At 33.9% G+C, this 23,811-nt stretch overlaps 2 protein-coding genes across 3 annotated transcripts; one reads left to right on the top strand and one right to left on the bottom strand.

Moving 5' to 3' along the window:
• The first annotated feature begins 353 nt into the window (after positions 1-353).
• LOC106069545 (uncharacterized) lies at positions 354-9,502 on the top strand. 2 transcript variants are annotated; one of them, XM_056021467.1, is made up of 8 exons: positions 354-439; positions 641-764; positions 904-1,005; positions 2,947-3,066; positions 4,265-4,393; positions 7,094-7,213; positions 7,710-7,847; positions 8,841-9,502. In XM_056021467.1, the coding sequence occupies exons 2-8, from the start codon at positions 683-685 to the stop codon at positions 8,981-8,983; spliced, it is 834 nt and encodes a 277-aa protein (XP_055877442.1). In that variant the 5' UTR covers positions 354-439; positions 641-682; the 3' UTR covers positions 8,984-9,502. The 2 variants fall into 2 exon arrangements, with proteins under 2 accessions (XP_055877442.1, XP_055877441.1); XM_056021466.1 differs by having other exon boundaries at positions 354-453.
• Positions 9,503-9,607: 105 nt separating this feature from the next.
• LOC106069459 (splicing factor U2AF 50 kDa subunit-like) lies at positions 9,608-23,086 on the bottom strand. The gene is made up of 12 exons (XM_013229160.2): positions 22,888-23,086; positions 22,125-22,260; positions 21,853-21,956; positions 21,064-21,209; positions 20,705-20,821; positions 20,462-20,600; positions 15,918-15,997; positions 14,200-14,322; positions 13,009-13,095; positions 12,730-12,856; positions 12,454-12,557; positions 9,608-10,166 (listed from the first exon to the last, which is right to left on the bottom strand). Exons 1-12 carry the CDS (start codon positions 22,916-22,918, stop codon positions 10,035-10,037), a joined length of 1,326 nt encoding a protein of 441 aa, XP_013084614.1. The 5' UTR covers positions 22,919-23,086; the 3' UTR covers positions 9,608-10,034.
• Positions 23,087-23,811: the final 725 nt, after the last annotated feature.

Raw genomic sequence — 23,811 nt, 5'->3', positions numbered from 1 at the left:
GTGAGAACCATTGACACAAGACATGCCAAATGTAGCCTGTGTGAGAACCATTGACACAAGACATGCCAAATGTAGCCTGTGTGAGAACCATTGACACAAGACATGCCAAATGTAGCCTGTGTGAGAACCACTGACACAAGACATGCCAATTGTAGCCTGTGTGAGAACCACTGACACAAGACATGCCAATTGTAGCCTGTGTAAGGATCATTGATACAAGACAGGATGTAAAAAAAAAAAAGAACTAAAGACAGAACAAGACATTGACAACTTGTAGTACGGGATGTCTGAGTTGCTCATGCTTGTTTGTTGCTATAAATAGCACTAGTCAGTCAGTACATGTGAGACAATACGGCGCAGTCATTAAGTCAACACTGATTCTGCTTACTCCAGCTATTGAGAGAACTGGATTCAACGCGTATAGTTCCTTATCTTACAGGTTTTGAACATCTTGTAATGCATTTGTTTATTTTATTATTTATTGCATACAAATTTAAGTAATGATTAGTTATTTATAGGTATCAGAAGACTAAAAAAAACATATAGATCTATTACGTTACAAACTTTGTTGTTGGTATTCACTTTTGTATTTCTTTCTTTTTTTTTTTAATGTTTTAAATTTTGAGAGTTTATGTTTCAGTCATACGTCAGGATTGTGCTTTACAAATTAATTCATATTAGGATGAGCTTATATTATGGGAAGTTTTCGCAGGTCATTTCAACTGTTTTGTTCGCATTAGTGACGAATTGTGATGGTGAAATAGGTGAGATATAGTTATAGCCCATTGTTTTCATTTAATATCAATCGAATGTACCATTAGCTCAATAAAGTAAACAAGTATTAAGGCCATGAATGATGAAGTATTCTCCAAATGTTTAGCGACTTATTTTGTCACGTGACAGGAAGCTGTGCGAAGCATGGAGAACGCTACTACAAAAATGTCCAGACGGCATGTCTTCATGTTCAATGCATTCATGGAAGAGAAACGTTTCTTCAAGATCACAGTAAATATTTCGTTGCTTTAAACTACTTTAAAGGATATGCAGACTAGTTTTATTTGTGTATCTTATTTTATCTGATCATGTCTTGATCTCTGAGGCGAATGTAGACAATCAGGAATTTGCTTCCTTCTGACTTGTACAACTCTACTGTAGTAGGCTTACTGCTGTACTGGTATAGACATACTGCTGTACTGGTATAGACATACTGCTGTACTGGTATAGACATACTGCTCTACTGGTATAGACGTAATGCTCTACTGGTATAGACTTACTGCTCTACTGGCAAAGACTAACAGCTCTACTGGCATAGACATACTACTCTACTGGCATAGACATAGTGCTCTACTGGCATAGACATAATGCTCTACTGGCATAGACATAGTGCTCTACTGGCATAGACATAGTGCTGTACTGGTATAGACATACTGCTGTACTGGTATAGACATACTGCTGTACTGGTATAGACATACTGCTCTACTGGTATAGACTTACTGCTCTACTGGTATAGACGTAATGCTCTACTGGTATAGACTTACTGCTCTACTGGCAAAGACTAACTGCTCTACTGGCATAGACATACTACTCTACTGGCATAGACATAGTGCTCTACTGGCATAGACATAATGCTCTACTGGCATAGACATAGTGCTGTACTGGTATAGACATACTGCTGTACTGGTATAGACATACTGCTCTACTGGTATAGACTTACTGCTCTACTGGTATAGACGTAATGCTCTACTGGTATAGACTTACTGCTCTACTGGCAAAGACTAACTGCTCTACTGGCATAGACATACTACTCTACTGGCATAGACATACTACTCTACTGGCATAGACATAGTGCTCTACTGGCATAGACATAATGCTCTACTGGCATAGACATAGTGTTCTACTGGCATAGACATAGTGCTCTACTGGTATAGACATACTACTCTACTGGCATAGACATAGTGCTCTACTGGTATAGACATACTACTCTACTGGCATAGACATAGTGCTCTACTGGCATAGACATAGTGCTCTACTGGCATAGACATAATGCTCTACTGGCATAGACATAATGCTCTACTGGTATAGACATACTACTCTACTGGCATAGACATAGTGCTCTACTGGCATAGACATAATGCTCTACTGGCAAAGACATAATGCTCTACTGGTATAGACATAATGCTCTACTGGCATAGACATAATGCTCTACTGGTATAGACATACTGCTCTACTGGCATAGACTTACTGCTCTTCTGGTATAGACATACTGCTCTACTGCCGTCTACTGGTATAGAGTATAGACATACTGCTCTACTGGTATAGACATACTGGTATAGACTTCCATTCTCAGTGCGCTACGGTCCAATTGTTATGAAGTATGTGTGTGTGTGTGTTTCTATGGTGACGCTGGGAAGATGATAGCGATTGGTTCTGAATGATGCAAGATATATGGCAGGCATTGTCGTTGTTTGTCTTAGTTAGCCAGTTAGGAGGGACAACTCCAGAACGTGAGACAGAAAGCTTGTGTTATTGTAGGAGTTAGGTTTTGTTTAAAAATGTTATTGCTACAGTCTAGTACATTTATTTGATCTCATATCAACTTGATTTTGTCTATATTATAATAAAAGTTATATTTAGTGTTGTTCACAAGAAGTTACTAAAGTCATTTCAAATTTAGATATAGCCTAATACTCCTACAGCAGTTTAGTTGTCTACCAAAAATTTGGTGCTATAAGTCAACGACCGTCAAAAACACCACTCACCCTAGGCGATGCCTTGAACAAAATGTATATAAGCATCTTCTACTTTTAAACTAAATTACTTGACGGCCACCTACCTTTTGTCAGAGTTCCTAATAAATTATTCTTAGTTACCTCTAAGTTGATAAACCTCTTGGACAAGTTTTTAATTGTAATCAAATGTTCACTTACGTATGACGTCATCGTTTAGTGTGTCGAGATGAGTCTGGAACGTGCCACAAGCAAGGCCAGGTTCTCACACTGTCTCAGTGTATGACCAAGACATGTGTCTTGAAAAACAAGAAACTTTTCTACGAATTCTCTGCACACGGTGAGTATCTTGAGCTTTATCTTTGGCTTGTAATGACCTCTTAGTACGAGACTCCCACCTTACAGCTAAACTCTTGTTATTTTTACTAATGAAACACACTAGATGAACTGGCGAGATCAAATCCTCCATCAAAGGGTTACTTAAAATGGAGCAGATGGGCAGTAGGCCATACTAGTGGCGTTACAGGAGGGTGCAAACCGATCCAGGTGACACCAACCCTAGTAACGCCACTGGGCTCTATTTATGCTTTCAACTCCCAACTCGAGAATGAACATCTCCACATGGCTGACAGTCGATTTCCCAAACATACATAATCTTAAAGTGGAAAAGGTTCTGTTATAAAGTGTGTGTGTGTGTGTTTCTATGGTGACGGTGGGAAGAGTTTAACGATTGGTTGTGAATGATGCAACATTGATGGCATTGTCATTTGATCTTAAGGCAGACGAGTCCAGAACGTGAGACTGAGAGTTAGATTTTGTTAGAAATATTATTACCATGGATGCAAGCAACAGAACCCCGTTTTGCCTGCAAGGGGGGGTCGGCAATCCCAAAAAACCTGCAAGCATGATGCCTCTTATACTTCTCGACATAAAACATTTACTAAAGTCTTCAACATTTATTTCATTTTATCACAATTTGATTTTGTCTGTATTAGCCTATATTAAAAGTTAAAGTTAGTTTGGTTCACAAGGGGAAGTTATTCAAGTTATTTGAAGATTTATTAGTTAAGTTATATTACGCCTACAATGGTTTAGTTGTCTGCCAGCAGTTTAGTGCTACAAGTCAACGATGGTACAACAACAAATAGGTACAAAAAGTGAACTTCCAAAAGAGATAGGCCGACTGAAATAGATTTTCCTTAAAGAAAGTGTCATAAACAATTCAAGTTGTGGACAAAAAAATTACCAAGACCAAAAGCTATAACAATTCATCTTGATCCTTCTGACATGAAGCGGGCTGTTTGTGTTGTTCTGGATTTGAAACAAAGAGAATAGATACATCGCAAAAAAAAAAAAAGAGAATCTGTCTGCCCCGTGCTGTCTTAGACTTATCCATCGCCCAACTGTAATATAAACGACTTCTTAAAGTGTATATTGGAATCGACGGTCATCGAAATAGATTTGTTTCATCTATTCTTTTCGTTTATGCAGTAACCTCTTGAGTTTGTTTTGTCTGCGCGTTCTTTTTACACTTGCAGCTTGTGCAGTCGATGGACAATGCGTTGACCTGAACTCTACTCTAACCATTGGCTGTGTTACATACAAATGCTCACAGGTTGAAAACGGTCATAACAATGTTATCTTGAAGACCGGGGTAGTCGACGTGGGTAAGTATAAATAATGGCATAGAAACAATCTATCTATATATATAATTCTCTTCTTCCCTTAACAGTTTAAACGAGAAGTAAAAGAAAGATCACTCTCTTATTTCTGCGGATAGTCCACGAGAAAACAAGAGGGGGGGGGGAGAATATCATGGCCGGACCGCTGTAACCAAGAAATATAACTCTTTTTTTTTTATTTCTACCTCACGTTAAAAAAAAAAGGGGGGGGGTCAGTAATCTACTCTATAGTAACTATCGTGGCGACAGAGCACGCAAGAGTTTGGACACCATGGAAAGATCACTCTTTTATTTTTGCAACTCGGACGGAGGGAGATATCCTAGGTAATTTAGGAGGCGAAAAAAAAAAGGGGGGGGGGGCAGTGGTATTCATCCGTCACTAAATAGCAGAACCGGACTTAACCATTGTAGAGCCCTATGCGAAACGGATTTCGTGGGTCCAAGTTTGGGTAGGGATACGGACAATAAGTGAAAATTAAGAGTTTGTATTAGAAAATAAATTTGTCTTTGCATTTAGTCATTTTTTACTACGTACAGAATTACTTTACGAGCCTTGCGTGTAGCGAAGTCATACAGTAGGCCTACATCATAAAAATTCTATTTCCTACATTGATCACGCTCAATAGCAAGAATTAAGAAATGTTTCAATCTATCTACGAGAATTGTTGATCTCAAGTAATTCTTCATTAGTTTGAGGCGCGAAAAGCTTCATTCACTAGATTCCACAATTTCGGGTATTGCATAATGCCGTTTTCTTATTATCGCGCGTAGGATTGGCGTTTTCCATATTGAATGACACCCCAAAATGACAATTTCTGTCTATATATTTCAGGAGATTCGTAAGAGTTTTCAAAAGATTTTAATAATTTCCGGATATTTCCTGGACTTTTTCGTATATTTTGCAATTTCAGGAGATTTCCAGGACCTCCTGTTAAATCGGCAGGAGGCCGCGTTAAATCTGTTATAAGTTATAAAACGGTTTAATTTAATATTTATACACCTAAAATTAGCGCGGGGCTTATATTAGTGCGGGGACCACTGCGGTCGCATAGGTTGCAGTGGCCTAAGCTCGGCCCTCCCTGCAAAATAGCGGCGTATGCTACGCCGCCGGTCGACTAGTATAGTTTTAAACAAGAAAGTTGAATTCATATAGGCCTACGATGTGTGACGGTTAAAAACCAAGTATGCAATAGACTCTAGTCTAGACCTATTAAGAAAGTGACTTACCTGAACTCTGGTTTGACCGTGTTAACGATAGTTTGTTTATGTAAAAAATATCGATTTACCGATATATCTGTCAATGTCCCAGAGACCATTGTTTAATTATTAAACCTAATGGGGCTAATTGTTTTGCTGTTTACATTCTTTTAATGCATAAAAAAAGCCATTTGATCTGCTTCTAACACTTTGAACAGAAATTTTCTGTTCGTTAAACTCAACATCTGGGACAGTGACGGATGTTTCGGGATATTGATAGAGGTAACACTAATGAAAAATAATTCTTTTATTTCTACATCTACAAAAAAAGGTGTTTATTTCTCCTGTTAACTTTCATGTGTGCAGTGTATATATATTTTTTAATATTTCAATAATGTACATAATTTTACTTGACCTTGGCCTCTACACTATAACTAAACTCTATACTAAAATGTCACTTCGGAGTTTGAAATAATGGGCTTGCTAATGATGTTGGCTTTCTCAGCATTAGTCTAAAAGTTTTTAGCCATTTGAATGTAATGTATAAATGCCGCTTAATGATTAGGAACACTTGAACAGATGAAATATTTATTGTAGCCTTCATAAGGAGAGAGTGCAAGACAGCAGTCTCGGTAGTTTCAGTGTACGGCCTAGAACTAGAGAGACAAGCTCACAGATAGTGTTTCCTAGAAGTGTGCATTATTTATTGTAATCTATACGACCTGGGGTTCACATAATCCATGGTTCTCTATCTAAAGTATGCGTGGGTTTTTTTTTATTTAAAAAAAAAAAAGAATGCTTGTAAATGATTGATTGTAAATTACTTGTGAAAATGGGGGGAGGGTCGATGACGATGTTATGCAGTGATAAAATTTAGTTTGATTGTTTGTTGTTTTTTTTTTGGAAAGGAAAACTTTAGAAACTAGATGAAAAAAGAAACGTGTCTATACGTGTAATCTATTTTCAAGATCTAGTTTGTTGTGTATGTTGCAGTTCTTTATTGTTAATGGAAACGTCACGTCACTATTAAGAATACTAAGGGGAAAAAATGTCTCTGTATTTGCATGCAGTTCATTAAAAATTGCAATAGTTAGCCTAAATCGTATGGAAACTTGTCATACACATGGATAGCTAATTGTTTCAAAAATGGCGGAAAAACTAAAAATTGCTCGATTTTTTTTATCCGCTGTACAGAATATAGATCCAGTAAGTGTTGATACGCTCTGTTTTTTTTTTTTTTTTTTGGTTATTGGTTTGTTTCTTTTGTTGTTTTTTGATAACTTTTGTGCACTTTTTAGCTCTGCAGATTTTTTTTTTAATTTAGATCTACTTAGCAACATTGACTTTGTTTAGTTTATCGTGAAAATCTCCAATTCAAAAGTTTGGTTTCAGTAACAATCTCCAAGTCAGGTCTTCTCAAACTTTACAACTTTCTATTGTTATTGTTTCTTTCATTGATGTATTTGTTTTTTCTGTTCCATGAACCAGCATGCCAAGATTCCAATGGTGCATGTCATCCTGTTGGCGCCAAAATAAGTTTGGAGCAATGTGTGGAACACACGTGTAAGCTTTCGAAAAAAGGTGTTGGCTTTGAGCTCACTAAAGCTGGTAACACGATTATATCATTTGCTATCAACACAACTATTGTGAATGTATAATACGTGTTTTTAAATGTTTTATCATAGTCGAATTCTACTTAGCTGGAGTTTAAAGCTTTAGTGTGCTAAAATAAATGTATAACATATAACCATTGTGGCAGCACTTGAGTACCGGTACAATAGTTCTAGAGAAAAAAAAATCAAGAAAAGATAAACATAGACAAGCTCCGACGGGGACTCCTACCACGAACGACGACTTAGCAATATAGCCTATAGTAGCAAATAGAAAAAAAAACGCTTTTGAGGGTACCGTATTCACGCACTGAGGATTTAAAATCAAAGTATACATGTAATAAAAGGTGTGAAAAACTTAACGCTAAGGCTTGGGATTCATATTAATACATGTAACAAAATGTGTTAGTCACATTCCATAATGTTCAATTATACAGAATTTTACCTTGGCTACATTTCAACTTGTACCTTCTGGGGATATTTGACTTTTTCAGAGTGCTATGACCCTGATATGAACACGTGCAGGTCTGTAGGTGAGCAGTGGACAGCCTCCAACTGTCAAAGACTTGTTTGTGAAAAGTCTATGTCAGATCATGGCAGTGTGAATCTAAAATTAAAAACTAAGTCTTTAGGTGAGTTTTTAAACGTCTACATTTCTGGCTGCCAGTCTGCTTAAGTCATTAGTTTCTCTAGTTAGAGTTTTAAAGTGATTTCCTAAAAGAACATTTCTGTATCAGTTTAAATAAGTCAACTCTGTAGAGATCTCATTGTGGAGATACAATTCATCAATATTGACAATAGGTTTAGTTGTAATATTGTTCATAGATGATGGGGGACAGAATGTATCCAACTAAAGTCACATTTGGTATTCCATACGACAGGACAAATTCAAAAAAGTTCTTTTCCCCTAGTGCAGGTAGAACATGGAAAGGTTTGCTGAATCAGCAAGACAAATAAGTCAATGATTAACATGCATGGCTAGATTGACACATGAAATGCTGACGTAATATTTTCTTTAGTAACGTCTGTAATTTATAAGATAAGGAATATAATAGTTCTCATTTTCTGTTGACTTAACACTATCTGATACGGAGTGACTTTGGCCACTGTAGTTTCTCATAGTTAAAGTACACTTTCACTACTGTTATTATATAAACAGAATGGATACCTGTACTTTGATCAAAATCATTCCATCAAGTCAGTAAGGGAAAATACTTTCAAAAATGGACAAATGGGGTGTCTTATTGTTGTTTTTTCTTACTAAACATAATTGACAAATAAATAGAACAGAAACTCTTTCTTCTAAGATTAAGAAGGGGAAATACAAAGTATCACTAAATTGTAGCTGTTTAATGCATCCTTTCTTCCTTAAGTAAACAGTGGAGGTCACAAATATTGATCAACATAGTCTTTGTTCATTGCCTCGCATCTGTATTACAATTACTGCTGGAATATGACAGCTTCCATGTTAGTAGCATTATTTTCATCCACTTGGACTATAGCTAATGTTGGTTGGCTGTGAAGGATATTGCCTTCCTGCTCCAATTTTACCATTAAGTTAACCTAACCCCTTAAAGCATCCTACTTTGCTTAATAAATATGTCTCATTTTCTTTCCTCATCAAGGTTGCCCAAATGAAGCAGGAGAATGCTTTTCTCCTAATGATGGAAAAACATTTACGAAACGTATTAATAGTAGTTTACTACAATGCCAGTGCATCAGCAGTAATGATAGCCAGAATAGACCACAGTATAAATGTTACAGTTAAATCATGCCTACGTGACCTCATTAGATAAAAAGGTGGTTTGGTTTTGAAGTTAAATTATTATTTTAAAAAGATTGCTTAAGTCTACCTATCTAGTATGCATTAATTTTAAGTGATTTGTAAATTGATAGAAAAAAGTTTTATTGAATTGGTAATTCAAAACTCAATGGAAAGTATATTCGATGATTTCTTAACTACAGTCCGCAGGTTATATCCAGACCATGATACACTTGGAAATTTTAGTCCCATGCTGAAAATTACTAGTCTAAATTATTTTCAGATTTAAATTAAATTTATAAATGTAACCAAATAATTTTAACACAATACCATTTTTCATAAATGTACATGTTAAAATTAGGGTGTATATTATTTTGTGCAACATAAAATTTTAGTATCTCACAGAAAAAATGCACTGATCCAGATTTCAAACTACTTAGTTACTGGTGCCGGGTACATCATTATGTTTTGTATTTACATCTAAATTTATTTTTTCTTGTTAATAAATTCAATTGTTTAATACTCGATTTAACCAAAAACGGCCTTATTACTTTAAATGGATTTCTTGTCTATTACTTTGTTGTTATACAAATGTAACTACAGAACGTAAAGAAAAAACATGCACACACATTGCTATGCATAATGTTTTTATACACATGAAGTTTGACATACTAAATAATTGCAACAAGAGTGGGGGAAAAAAAAAGCAACATAAATATTCTGACATTTGGAACCTATAAAATGATATCAAATGAAATGAACATGACCTAGTGTCACAAAATATACTCATGGAAATACAATAATCAGGAACATTCAATTAGAGGTAATCACTGCTACACATTTCAATGTCCACAGGGTTTTTCAAGTTTAAAAAAAAAAAAAAAAAGCTCTTAAATTCTTCGGAAAAGAAGATTTTTTAAAATCCCATTAAGTTTTGTTAGTTTTAATGGTCATACTTTGACAGATATTTTTTGAATTCTTGAACTTAAAACTACTGTATTCATTCATTATTTGTTCCCAATACAGCAGAATCCTTAAAAACATTATGCAAATACAATTAAAATTCCCTCCTATGATATCGATCTGGATCATAATAAGATGTTACAACTACACGATTTGAGAATTTACGTCCTGTTAGGGCAGCTTGAGCCTTTTGACATTCTATAATTGAGTTGAACTCCACAAATATCTGCAATAAGACAAATCAAATCATCAAATATAGTTTACATACGTTTGTATTTTCTGCTCTTGTATTTTGTTGTTTTGTAATAACCTAATATAAAAAAAATTTTAAAAAATCAAGTTTCATTGGGAAGATAAAAGATTCCTCTAACCAAAACACCTATTGCATCCTACTATCTATATAATTTAACCCTTAAGCAGTCCTCAGGCACTCTCACCACCATCCCTAATATAAGGGATATAACTCGGTATCAATCAATATAAAAAATCAACTTTTTGACCAATTAACATAAAAAAAATTAAGATCACCATGTTTCAAGACTAGATCTATGGAGCTCCATAATGTTTATTTGCATTCCACTCTCCAGTTTGACTAGATCTAGCATTATCAATATTTAATCTAGCATCCATTTCTTCTTCACTATCCTGCTATAGGTCTCAAATGACAATTTTACAGCAGGGAATTAAGTATTCAGCATTCTTCCTATCAATTTTTATAAACCTTGAAACTCAACTATAAAAATTTAACAGTTAGTGCAGTAATTATCTGCTTCATTAGGCAATCCAAAACCAAGCCTTGCTTGCAGTGGAGGTATGAGAACTACTCCCACAGCAGCCTGTGGAATAGACTTCAATATTGAACCTCTTTAGTTAAGGTGCAACAGAGCATCATCAAAGCTATTGAGAGATACAGAAGGTTGGAGGACGATCATCCGAATAAACTACTAACACAGAGAAATAGGAAAAACAATAAAAAAAAAGTAAAGAACTCTGATCCAACTAGCCCTAAAATACCACCTACCCAATAACAGAGAAAAAATTACAAGATTTTCAAACATAACACCCAAACTCAACTACAAACAACCAACCATTAAAACACATTTGCTAAATAATACCCTAACAAAAGAATCAAATCCACTAGAGCTCAAAGTAGGCACGCTCGAAACAATTGAAAGCTATCCAAAAACACCCATCCATATATATATATCTACGGATCAACCTTCAAAGCCACCACTAATGCTGGTCTTGGTACCTTCCTGGTCTTCCCTAAAAATAAACACTTTGAAATAAGTGCACCCTGTGGCGATTACTGCTCAAACTTAAAAGCTAAAATTGAGGCAATTACCATAGCATTACAGACAGTGGAAAACAAATTATATGAAGGAGTACAATCACCATCAGATATTGTTGTTTCTACAGACTCCCAAACCTCTCTGTAAGCACTTAACAACAGCATCTCAAACAGCCCAAGAGAGTTGGCAACACTAATTGTGATAATCCATCAGATGATGACAAAATTAAATATCAATATCAAACTACAGTGGATCCCTGGATACATTAGCATCATGGGAAATGAAAAGGCAGATAAACTATCAAAGGCAAGAACATCTATGGAACAACCAGATAGACCTGTTAACTACCTCACTCTAAGATCAATGTTAGTCAAAAATCACAGAGTAGTGGCTCAACCAATGGGCATCAGGAAACACAGGCAGAGCCATGTACAAAGAAATGACTATGCCTAACAAATTGGACAGTATTAACTTCCTCCCCCGCAAAGAACAATCTACAATTTTCCAACTAAGAACAGGACACACACCTCTGTTAAACTACCATCTGAACAAAATAAATTCCACACAACTCCCCCTTTGTAGACACTGCACCCACCCTTATGAAACTGTAAACCATATCCTCTTTGAATGCCCCTTCCTAATCCACCTTAGGCAGACCCTACTTCCATAACAGTCCAACATAACCAACACCCTGTACGGCAGTGCTGAACAACTGAAGAAAACAGCACACTATTTTTCCTAGGCACAGTCTGCAAAAGAGCTCACAGCTTAGCAGCAATAAAGCTGGCTAAAAGAAGAAGAATCTGCTTCTTAACACTGAAATCTTTGTTATTTGCAACTTTACAAATATTTGGAGTCTAATTGTTCAACATTAAAGAATAGAAATACATGCAAATCAAGCTTGAAAACTATGCAGAATGCAAGTTGTGACAAATTTCTACAATTTTGTAAAAAAAATTGTAACAAAAATGTACCAAAAATAAAAATCAAAGCCTTCAAACTCAATTGAAAAAAAAAAAAAAAAAGACTTTCAAAACTCCTAATTGCAGGTTAAGCAACTTGGTCATTTCTTTTTTATGGTAGAAAAAGAGGAGAAAAAAATTAACTTTCTACAAAAATATAGACACTCTGGTAAATAAATGGGTTAGAACAATGGATGTCAACTTTGATGTCAATAAAATAGAATCTAGTTTTAAAAATTAATGAAAGAAATTGTTTTACCTTTCCAACCCCTGGTACTTCTACTCCTTTAATAGGTCTTGGAATTTCCAAACTCATAACAATGCCATATTTGCCACATTCTTCCTTCACATCTTCAACAATGTCTACATCCGAATGAAAACAATAGGTTAGACTTTGTCTCTTTTAAAATCATTAAAGGCTTCTAACAAATTTGAAAAAAGATATTCCTGATTATCTATTTGTTTGAAAAGTCTCTATTGATAAAATATTGAGAACTAAATAAAAAACCTGAAGTCGGTAGAAATAAGGAAATACCTTCATATTCCTCTTCATCAACTAACTCCTCTGGTGTAATCATATTCATCAAGCACAAAACTTCTGTGGCAGGACCAGCCCCTTGGTTCAAATTCAAACCAGGAACTTGAAGCTGTACTGGTGCTTGCTAATTAGGTTATAAACAAAAAATTCATTTAAAAATCAAGGATACATATGTTTGAGATTAAAATAAAAAATAATATTTTTAAGCCAAGTATCCGGGCTAAGTTTTGTTATTATCAAAATAAATATTTCGTGTCTCTAAATGAAACTTATTACCTGTTGTGCATTCTTAGCACCTACACTAGCCCTCTGTACAATAAGTTTTTTGTCACCTAACTGCATTCCATTAAGCCCTGCGCATGCCTGGAATAGAACAAGAATTGTATGTAGTTACTTTATGTTTACATGGGTACACACACACAAATAATGGCCTTCTTTCAGAGGCACAGCAACTATAGATCATCTCACAGAAATGAGACAAATGCCTGGTCATTAGCTATGTAATGAACAATGTCGCCCACACATCTTTTTCTTCCCTCTCCATGAAGCTGATGTTATGTATCCAAAGTAACAGCAAGTACCAATACAGTTTGAGATCAGAGTCATCACAGGCTCTGCCAGGTTTGTTGCACTGTGTGCTGCAAGCTGCCTAATGGTCAGATGATCCTGATTTTTCCTCAGGGTTGAGTCCTGAAGCTTTTCTCATGGTTGGGTATTTTGTAAATTATCTCATGTCATGATGTCTGATGTCAAAAGGCATGGGCCCATAAAGAGGTTAAGCCCCCCAACCCCTTAATCCCTAGCTATGCCACTGCCAATAATGGGAATAAAAAAACATCTTAATTACACAATTTTAAATAATATCATTAATACCACAAATCATAACTGAAGAATTAATCTATAATTCAAAAGTTTAGAAGGGAAAAAAAAAAAAAAGATTTTTTAAAGTGAAAAAATGTGTGCATTACATACAGCCGTGTTTTTTAAATTGTGGAGCCCCCTTCCTATATGTGCTTAGGGGGGAAGGGAGAGAGATCTTTATCTTATTTCTTCATGGGAGAAAAAATAATGAATTTAAATTGTAGTTATAAATTCATATTTGAATATAAAGCAAGTATTACTAATGTTTTAAAAATTTAAATTAATAAAGCAATATTTATGTACTACAAATGTACCAACCTTCAAATAATGGATGGTCTTACAATAAAGATATTAAATGGCACTAATGTCATGAATGTCTCACATTTAGTATGGGCCTATCCCCCCCTTTCTTTCATTTGACCTACGCTTTTCTTACTAAGTGCTGTGTTCAATGTCAAGAGAATGAATTTCTAAGGGTCCAAATGCAGGGAGATTCTTGGCTTTGCCCTAAACAATTGCTGAGCAGAATAAATAGGGGAAGGGGCACACAAATAATATTAAGTCTAGTAAAAGTTTGATAAACACATGATTTTCCACTTCACTTACCTGGTCTGTAACTGACACATCAGCATACTCGCAAAAAGCAAAGCCTTTAGTAAGACCTGTTGCACTATCTTTGACAAGATTAAATGCACTCAAAGGTCCAAAGGAAACAAGCAGTTCTTTGACCTAAACAAAAATATGAATCAACAAAATAAATTAATTAATATGCCCATTAACTCCAACAATTGTATTCATTTAAAAATGATAGTAGCTCATATACATGTTTATAACATTAGCTTTAAAGTACTTGCTACATAAAGACATTTGTAAAATTAACTGTTCATTTCCCACCCCAATCCTCTAAAAAAAAATTCAAATAAGATTTTTGTTGCTGAGCCATTCCTTTTCTTAGTCCTTTGACAACTTGCAAACGTGTAATAAAACTATAATGAAAGAAAATAAGCTCTCAATCAGGCTATAAATAAATATTATTTTTTTAGCTTTTAAGTTGCATTAAAGCTGATAAATGTTACAATTCTAATTAGGAATCAAAGAATGAATTGAGTAATTAATTTTTTTCTTTTCTTAAATTGAAAAAGACTGAACAAAACAGCCTAAATGTACTTACCCATGTGAACAAAGACTTTTGTACTAAACAATATGTGAAAACTGATCACATCCTTACCTTGGATGTTAGGGATTTTTCTTATCAAACCAGACTTAATTAACACTTTATTGAGAGACAAAATTCATTCTGAAAAGACTGCCCATATTATTTATATCCTATTCTTGTCAAGAAATTTATGAACTTCAGAAAGATGACTGAAGTATCTTTTATCCACGTCTTATGCGGATTTAGATAGGAGATAGCACTTGCCTGTGTCCTGGTTGGCCACACACAAAAGTAAGATTGTAGTGGTAATACAATGTAGTGGGTAAGTAAACGCACTTTCAACCTCTTCCCTAAGCTAGGGAATGAAAGGGGGAAGAAACAAGAAGAAAAACGTTTAGAGCCTGCATTGAAAAAAACATGTCACAATATGTGGCTTACTTGTTCGTTTTCAACACTGATGATCTACTAATGCCAAAAATAAATTATTTTAATTTTAATCTAAATTTTATAGCATTTATGTTTAATTTGTTTATGTAAGTTTTTTAATTACATTTTCAAGAGTTACCTTAATGTTTATGATGGACTAAAAAAAAAATATGAACAGTACACCTGTAACCTGCAAAATAAAAATACTTGTGACCTTGACAGAACTAAAACCTGAAACTTGAATTTCCGGAACAGGCAAAGCTGAAAACAAGTATCTGAAAATCTTTTCTGGACCTATTACACTACTGCTGAAAATAATTTGTTTATTTTTTTTAAAGTTCTTGCTGGCTATTTTTTCTGTACATTTGTTTACTTTTAATTGAAGAAAAAAAATGTTACCATTTAGTTTCTGAAATAATGACCTGAAACAAATTGAAACAAAATAGTTTTCTAGAATTTAGATTTATAAAACAAAATATGAGTTCCCCCCTTGGCCACTTTTGAGGGTACATTCTGTTTGAAATGCTGTTCTAAAAGGAGACCAAGAAAATGAAGTACACTGAATGTAGACTGCTGAAACAACAACTATCTCAGCTTTCACCAAAAGCTAATCATTCCCCATGACAGCTAAAGAGAACATTTTCTGAGATCAACACAACTCCACATTGGTACCAAAAGGTTGAAAAAGTCTAGAACTTGAACGGCAGCCTGATCCTGGAAAGTGTTGGCAAAACAAGCTTACCTGATCTTCATTTAAGTAACTGGGCAGGCCTCCAATAAAAATTTTGTGAGCTGAATCTTGAACAACAGTTGACACTACACCTGAAAAATATAAATAATAATAATGATGATGATGATGAAATAAAAATAAAAGATACAATAAATGGATAGTTGCAAAGAGAAGCCAATTGAAGGTTGTTTCATTTACACCATATTGAACATTTTAATTACTTGTTTTATCCATTTTACTATGACTTTATAGAGTGATATAAAGAGGTCTAATGGTGATGAAGATAAAATAAATGATAGAACTAATGGAACTAGAGAATTCAAAAACATCTGATTCAGTTTAAAACAATAAACTTCCTACAGCTATTCATGACCTGAAAATTGATGCTAATCAAGAAATGCATACATACTGTAATGGATGTGTATTCACTGAACTGGAAATTTGTATTTTGTGGGGCTAATGTGTATTATTTAAATATTTTAAAAAAATAGGAATGCAAGAAATCCATAGAATTCAAAGCATTTAAATCCCTTTTTTTTTGTACCCTACCCTAACATTAACATTATCTTGCTCTAAAATTACTCTTCAGAACTACATTCTTTTGAAAGATTAACCTAATGGCGTCTATTGTGATACAATGTGTTGGGAAGCTATAATTATTTTTTTTATAAAATTCCTTTAAAAAGAGATCTACATTATTATATATATTATAAGTATATAATATTTGAAACTATACATATATTTCTATATTTTAAAGTTGTTTATTGATTATTGATCAATATTATATTTTGCATTTTTTCAAATACAATTTTTTCCTTTTTTTCCCTCTCTCTTTTAAATTAAGAGTTACTTCCCTCTAGATAAGCAAATTCCAGATATTATTCTTTCAAAATGGACAAAGGCACCTTCAGGCTAAAGATATTTTCAAATGTAACAATGGATCTAGCACTGACTAGTGGTGTATCAGGATTCACTATCCTTATTACAAGAGGGAACAATTTTTCCATGCTGTTATTTGAAGAATGAGCCTGATTTCAATCTTGAATTAAGGTTTGATGAGTAATGTAATAACAAGACATGCTCAATGACAAGACATTGTGTTGAGTTCAACCAACATTTCAGCCAATACAACTTCTGCCTTGTCACTTTCAGTTTGAAGAAATTCTATAAACTCAATGCAGAATTTGGTTTTATACAAAAATTTGTGATAGTTTTACTAACAAAAGATTGGTTTTGAATGTGCCTAACACAGTGATGGGAACAGACTTTAAAAAAATTTTAGGAAATTTTGTACACCCCCGTTTTTTAACTGGCCTTTTTAATTATGTAGAATCATTTTATTTAATATTTTCTTTAATTAATGTTGTGTATTACATAATAATTACACTGCATAAGCTTTACTGCACACATGCACACAAAATGCATGCAAGGCACTATTGTTTGTACATATAGATGACAGGAGAAAGCTTTTTGCAGATGCTTTATATCTGGGTCCAGGCAGTATGAGCATTCTATAATAGATAACTGCTTTACTGGTATTGTAACAACTTCTCTCTCAAACAACTATTAAGAGTTAATGTGTTTAAAAATCAAAACATGCTTGAGTTTTGGAAATACTTGAAAAAGTATGAGCTACACGTCTGATAATTTGACTGATTATTAAATTTTGTACAGGAGAAACTGTTTATTAAACTTTGTACATGAAGTCCACCAAAAAAGCTAAGAAAAGCAATTGAGAGAAAGCTGCTGAATCTCTGCAAGACAAACAAGAACAACCAGATGAGGAGCAATACTTAGAGGAAGAGAATGTTAAGCAATAAAACTGCATATCGCAGCATATTGACGCTTCCTTATGCTGGGCTTTTAAAGCATAAGTAATGATTAGTTATTAGTTAGTTATAGAAAAAACTTCAATATATATTTCTCACTATAGATCTAGATCTATCTATAATCTAGATCTACTTAAATCTAATAACTATATAGTATTATTAGATCTATATTCTGTCAGACTCAGTAACTCATGTAAAGTAGCCTACATCTATATTAATTTAAGTATATATTGACTCTATATAAAGATGGTTGGTAGGTCTACTTAAGTCTACTAGATCTAGAAATAATCTAGATCTTATAATTCTTATAATAGATCTAGATGTGTAAATCTAATCCCATTTGAACTCATGGAAGTCAGCAGGCAGGGTTCAAATTAGAAAAAATCTAAGGGCCATCGTATCAACAGAGTAAAAATTACTACAGCATAATGCCTGGCATTATGATACTCTCAACTCTGATACTTTTCTGAGCTTTTCAAAAGCTGACAAGCAGCCATTGATGTCTAGGCGCTATAGATCTAGATAATCTAGATCAATTGTATTCAAATTAAAGAAACTAGATATATATCTTATCTAGAATATATCTATCTAGACTGATGACTGATTCAAACCACTCTAGTCTAGACCTAGACTTATATGACAATACGATAACACAAGATTTTTTTATAAATAAAACTTTAACCATGTCAAAAGAACGGATGTGCATGTTCAAAACAAATCAAATCTTATTTTGCATTCTTACGAAAATGGAAAAATAATAAAATTTGATTTTTTTATTTTTTTTTAAATGTCTGAGAAAATTTCAGAAAAATTCTCACCACTGCTAAGAGGCTAAGACCCTTTACGTGTCATTTACAATCATACTGTCCTAAATGTGAAATACTTCACCTAGACCTAGCTAAAGATGGACAATAAATTTTGAATAAAGCGAAATCTGCATTTTTAAAAATTCTATAAGGCATTATTATACTCTTTAAAAGTTGATAGAAACTTCTGCTTCTAAGTGGTAGTAGTACTAGACGTAGATCTAGAATATAGATTTAGTACTAGAACTAGATATCTAGATTGAGATAAATCCAGTTCTCAGGGGTGCCACCCATGAGACCAAGTAAACCCTGAAACCCGAATTTCCAAATTTTACAAACCCTGAAATCATAAACCCCAAACTTTACCAACCCTGAAACGTACCGGATATGCAATTTAAGCACCAAAATTTTTGATTTAGTACAATTTTATATTAACAATGTTTGTACCCCCCCCCCCCCCCACCAAACACACAGTTATTTTAAATGATGTTTCTCTCTTAACATTTTTTCCCTCATTATTCATTTGAAGCAGCCTACTTTAATCAACATTGATAAAACTGATTCCATCAATGTACATGCATGGACCTGTAAATCTATTGCAACAAGATAAAATTGATTTAGTCCAGATCTACTCCAAAATGAACATTTAGATTTAGTTTCTAATATTTAAATGTAGACCTAGATGGCTAGAATGTGCTGGACTGCTTATACATAATTATAATTTATTTGTATAAATCTATTGACCAATCGATCTATTTTTTCTAGCCTCTAAGTCTTCAGGCGAACACAAACTTACTCATTTAATTCTTCAATCATTGATTCTAGTTCTGATCTAAAAATGATGTAAATATCCTAAATCTAGATCCTACTTCTATAATACTCTAGACATAAGCTAAGGCTCTATGTCTATATGGAACCTATACAAATATTAAAATATAAAACACGGAAAGAAAAAAAATATATATATAATTTCTCACTCATGAATTTTTTTCTTTCTATTTCAAGATCTAGGACTAGCCGCTAGGTACGCGAGTAGATCTAAATCTAGACTATTCTAGACTATATCTATACTAAATTATAGTAAATACAAGACTTTACAGTCTAGATTGTTTCTAGATCAGATCTAGAAATTCTCTATAGATCTAGAATGTTTACACTTTTTTGACACTTAAAAAAAAAATACTGTACCGGTAAATAAGCTTAGTGCGCATGCAAAGTGAAAGTCTTGCGAGATATGAGACTGGTCGATTTTGTTTATAAAATAGCGGCTCGCGCGATCGGAACTAACAAACTAAAATTAACGGGGGGAAATGACCAGAAATTTCGAAAAAATCTAAATCAACTAAAACCCTGGATTTTAACAAAATTGTAGAAGGCAAACCCGGAGGGGGGAAAATCGGACCCCTCAAAACCCGGATTTCCGGGTTATTCCGGAAAAGTGGCACCCCTGCCAGTTCTTTTGTTTCAATTATTCCTGGTCAAGCTGATAACACAACAATTGAAACATTGTGACACAATGGAATTGAATGGAAGTTACTCTGTTTTATTTGGATCCAAGTGTAGAACTAAATCTATATCTAGATTTAAATTATGCTCTTAGCCAAAAAAGGAGACTATTTTGACTATTAAGTATGAATGTTCACTGCCGGTTACACAGTGATCTATAAATGTGACCAGCAAAAACTTGTGGGGTTTTAATGGGTGAGGGGGGATATCATATTTACACGTTTTAGTGTTCATTTTAAGACTAAATACCCAAGATGCATCTCTGCTAATCCCTAAAACAATTTTCTATTTACTAAACCCTGATGATTTGAAGTAATATTTTTGTAAAATGTAGGTTGCATATGTAAAAAATAGAGTTACCCCCCTTTTCTTGCAGATTTCAGCTAAGCGCTGTTAGTAAGAAAGGATTATATACCTGGAACGGCTAAAGTTGGATTTTCTGCCATGCCTGGTAGTGGTTTATAGTCACTTGGCCTTCGAATTTTCAATGGTTGCCCTTGAAAACTAATGCCATCAAATGCCAGAGCTTGTGTAGTTTCATCTACAGACCGGAACTTAAAACAACGAAGAACAAAAAATAATAAACAACAAATTTTTTAACTATTGCTTTTAAGAAGAAAAAAAAACTCTGATAGTTTCAATAATAACTAATACTTACTTCTAAAAAGGCAAAATTTTTATCCAAATTTATCTGTACAGCAATAACAGGATTGCCTTCTGCTTGAGCAAGCCCTGTTATACGCATTTGATGATTAAAGAAATCCATCATAGCTTCCTGAAAAAATACAGCATTTCAATAATAATATTAATAACATCATCTACAATAATGTGAAGAGACCAAAAAGCCTAAATGTGTCTTTATGTCATTATTTAACTAATTTTCAAAGATTTTTAATTAGCTTTTATTTGACATTTATTTCTGAAATAAACAAGTAATCTAAAATCGCTAAATAATTTTTTAAAAATGAACAGTGACTGTTTATCTATTGTTTCCCAAAGCAGCTGGACTATACTCACATCAGTCATCCCAAATGGAATACCGCCCACATATAATCTACGTGCTTGACGGCTGAGGGAGCTGCCAGCATAATTGAGACTGGCATCGGCACTAGTAGGCCCTACAGCAGGGGCAGTCAAAGGTTCTGCTGGGATCTGGCCAGAAGCTAGAGGGACACAAGAGAGATTTATAAAGAAACAACAAAATTTGCCCTAGATCTGAAAAATTATACATTATAATTTGTGCCATGTTTAAAGTGAAGCAAAATTACTTTAATATAGAGGGTATAAAATTATACCCAAACTATTATACTACACTTCAAACAAGCCACAATAATCATCAATCAATACAATACCTAACAAACTCACGTCAGTAACCCCAAAGGGAATATTTCCCACATAAAGACGCCGGGCTTGTCGGCTTAGCGAGCTCATACCGGGAACTTGTTATGTCTATTGTGGCCACAGAGGTGGGCATCTGAGCAACAGGTTCCTGTGGTATCTGGCCAACCGCAACAACAAGTAATAACAGCATTTGGCTATTCAAGCACACCAATACTTTACTTTTTCTTATAACAAAATAGTCCACATGGTTTCAATGATTTGTAATGAACTACAGTAAGTGATTAGTGATACTCATACAAAATATATTCTGTATAAGAGTATAAAAGTGTTACAAAACAAGTTTTAAGGCACATTTAAAAATGCAATACTGAAATAGACTGAATTAATTTTTTAAACTTTTAAGTATTTAAAAATCTAAAACTTATCTTCATAGTTTTCTTCAAATTTTCTTCTTAAACTACATACCTTGCATTGCTTTATACTGAGCTGGAGAAATGTGTTCATATCCAGGAGGAGGAATGTCCCAATATTTATAAGGTCTCTTCTTTCTTGTTTTCTTTGGTGAGCGACTGTAAAGATCAAATTAAAAGCTATTATAATTAATATAATGATAAATTATTTTAAAATACACCAGTTAACTTAAATATTTAGAATATTAAAACTTTATTCAAAGAAAATAATTTTAGAAACAAAAAAACTTAAACAATTAATTGTGGTGAAAACAAAAAAAAAACAACCTGCGAGATTTCTTAACTTTACGATCTCTTGAACGAGAACGTTTTCGGTCTCGTTCCCGGCTCCTTGATTTCCTACGCGGAGAACGAGATCTTTTTCTATCTTTGTCACGTTTTCTGTCAGAATGTGAACTCTCTTCTGAAAGTATTAAAAGCCTTTAGTTAACACAGAATAACAGGGTTAAAAAATGAAAGTAGAAACCAAGCAGATGGGCCAGATGTGGAGACAGTTGGAGAGACTTAGCCAGGATAGAGACACCTCAAATAGTGATTATAGTGTGTCCAGTTAAATGTGCGAGATCCCAGGATTTTTACACTATTAGTATTAGGGATAGAGAAAGGTATGGAGAAAAAGAAGATGAACAGGACAATGACTTTTGTTAGAGATGAGGCCCTTCAGAGGGTGAGAGCAAAGGCAATGAGTGATTTCAAGAGAGTTGTCTTGTAGATCAAATAACTTTTCAAATGGTTATGACTGAATTTGAAACATGCATGTGTTTTGTAATCATCAGCTTGTCTTCTGAGTTTGAACTTAGGCAAGTAACTAGATCTAGCCCTGGCACGTTGAAATGTTTAAAGGATAAGCTGAATTATTAGTCACTATTAATTAAAAATATATTAAAAATCAGTGTGTGAAACTGTGACTGTGTCACAGTCACATCAAAAAAACAGTCACTACACTACTACAGAGTACAGAACAGTGAGTGTGCTTAAAAATCTAAATTGCGTGTCCGCAAAACGAACAACACAAAAATAGAGAATCTACCTAATTTGACATCGCTCTGATCGTCACTCATTCTGAATTAGTTCATGTAGATAAAACCTAGTATAGAACGGAATATCTAGGCCCCTAAAACTAAACAATCTCCTAAAATCTAGATCCAATCTCCTATTTTTTATTCAAGACGATAAAGAAATGTCGTTAAATTCACAAAATGGCGTCCGGGTTTTTCTTGCCAGTTTGGCAAAATTGTCGAAATAGATATAGGTTTTAGTTTAGTTGTATTTGGTCCATTTCATACCTTTTGTTTATTTTTTTAACAATTTAATTTGTGTAGTAAAAAAAATATTTACTAGATCTAGAGTATTAGGTTTTTAAAAATACTTTTCTTTAGCATTTAAAAAAAAACAAACTTTGCAATGAACAAACTTTTACAAAGGCAAAGGGGAAGAATAAAAAAAAGCTTGTGATAATTATTAAGAAAATAATACATGGGTTTCTGTTTTGAAAATAGTTATAGATTCAAATCTAGATTTATGCCTTTATTTTTATTTGTATATAAGAGGCAGAAATAATAAAATAATGCAAAAAGTTGCTGCTGTTGTTGTTTTATTTCATGTAGACTAGATCTAGTACAACGTTTACTGCGATGGATGACCAAACGGACCACATCCGGCTTTACTATTTGGTCTGTCGAAAATCGGCATGTTAAATAACATAACATAACAGAGAGTATGGGGAATTATCTTTCCCTACGCTGGGAAGTATTTCAGTTTTCTTTAGAGGATTTCATTCTGTCGCATTCATAGAGTTATAGGCTAGCTTAGATCTATTTATGTCAATGATCTTATTGAAAAGAAACCCTATGTTTATGTTCCATGCGATAACTATTTTTGATAATAGTAGGCCGTAGGCCCTATTGGAAATTTCCTCTCCCTTTATTTTTATTTTTTGAGACGTAAGATGACA

This window comes from Biomphalaria glabrata, chromosome 2 (genome assembly GCF_947242115.1).
Source record: "Biomphalaria glabrata chromosome 2, xgBioGlab47.1, whole genome shotgun sequence".
Taxonomy (NCBI): Eukaryota; Metazoa; Mollusca; class Gastropoda; family Planorbidae; genus Biomphalaria; species Biomphalaria glabrata.
The sequence above is the reverse complement of the archived record's forward strand: the minus strand, read 5'-3'. Positions and strand labels throughout refer to the sequence as shown.

Bases quoted from the DNA above. Each gene is read 5' to 3' on its own strand.
- LOC106069545 (XM_056021467.1), top strand. From the start codon at position 683: ATGAGCTTATATTATGGGAAGTTTTCGCAGGTCATTTCAACTGTTTTG. The intron at 765-903 runs GTGAGATATAGT...GTCACGTGACAG, and splicing joins GAATTGTGATGGTGAAATAG to GAAGCTGTGCGAAGCATGGA. The intron at 1,006-2,946 runs GTAAATATTTCG...GTCATCGTTTAG, and splicing joins AACGTTTCTTCAAGATCACA to TGTGTCGAGATGAGTCTGGA.
- LOC106069459 (XM_013229160.2), bottom strand. From the start codon at position 22,918: ATGAGTGACGATCAGAGCGATGTCAAATTAG. The intron at 21,210-21,852 runs GTATGTAGTTTA...GTGTCCCTCTAG, and splicing joins TCAGTATAAAGCAATGCAAG to CTTCTGGCCAGATCCCAGCA. The intron at 13,096-14,199 runs GTAAGTGAAGTG...GTTCTATTCCAG, and splicing joins ATGTGTCAGTTACAGACCAG to GCATGCGCAGGGCTTAATGG.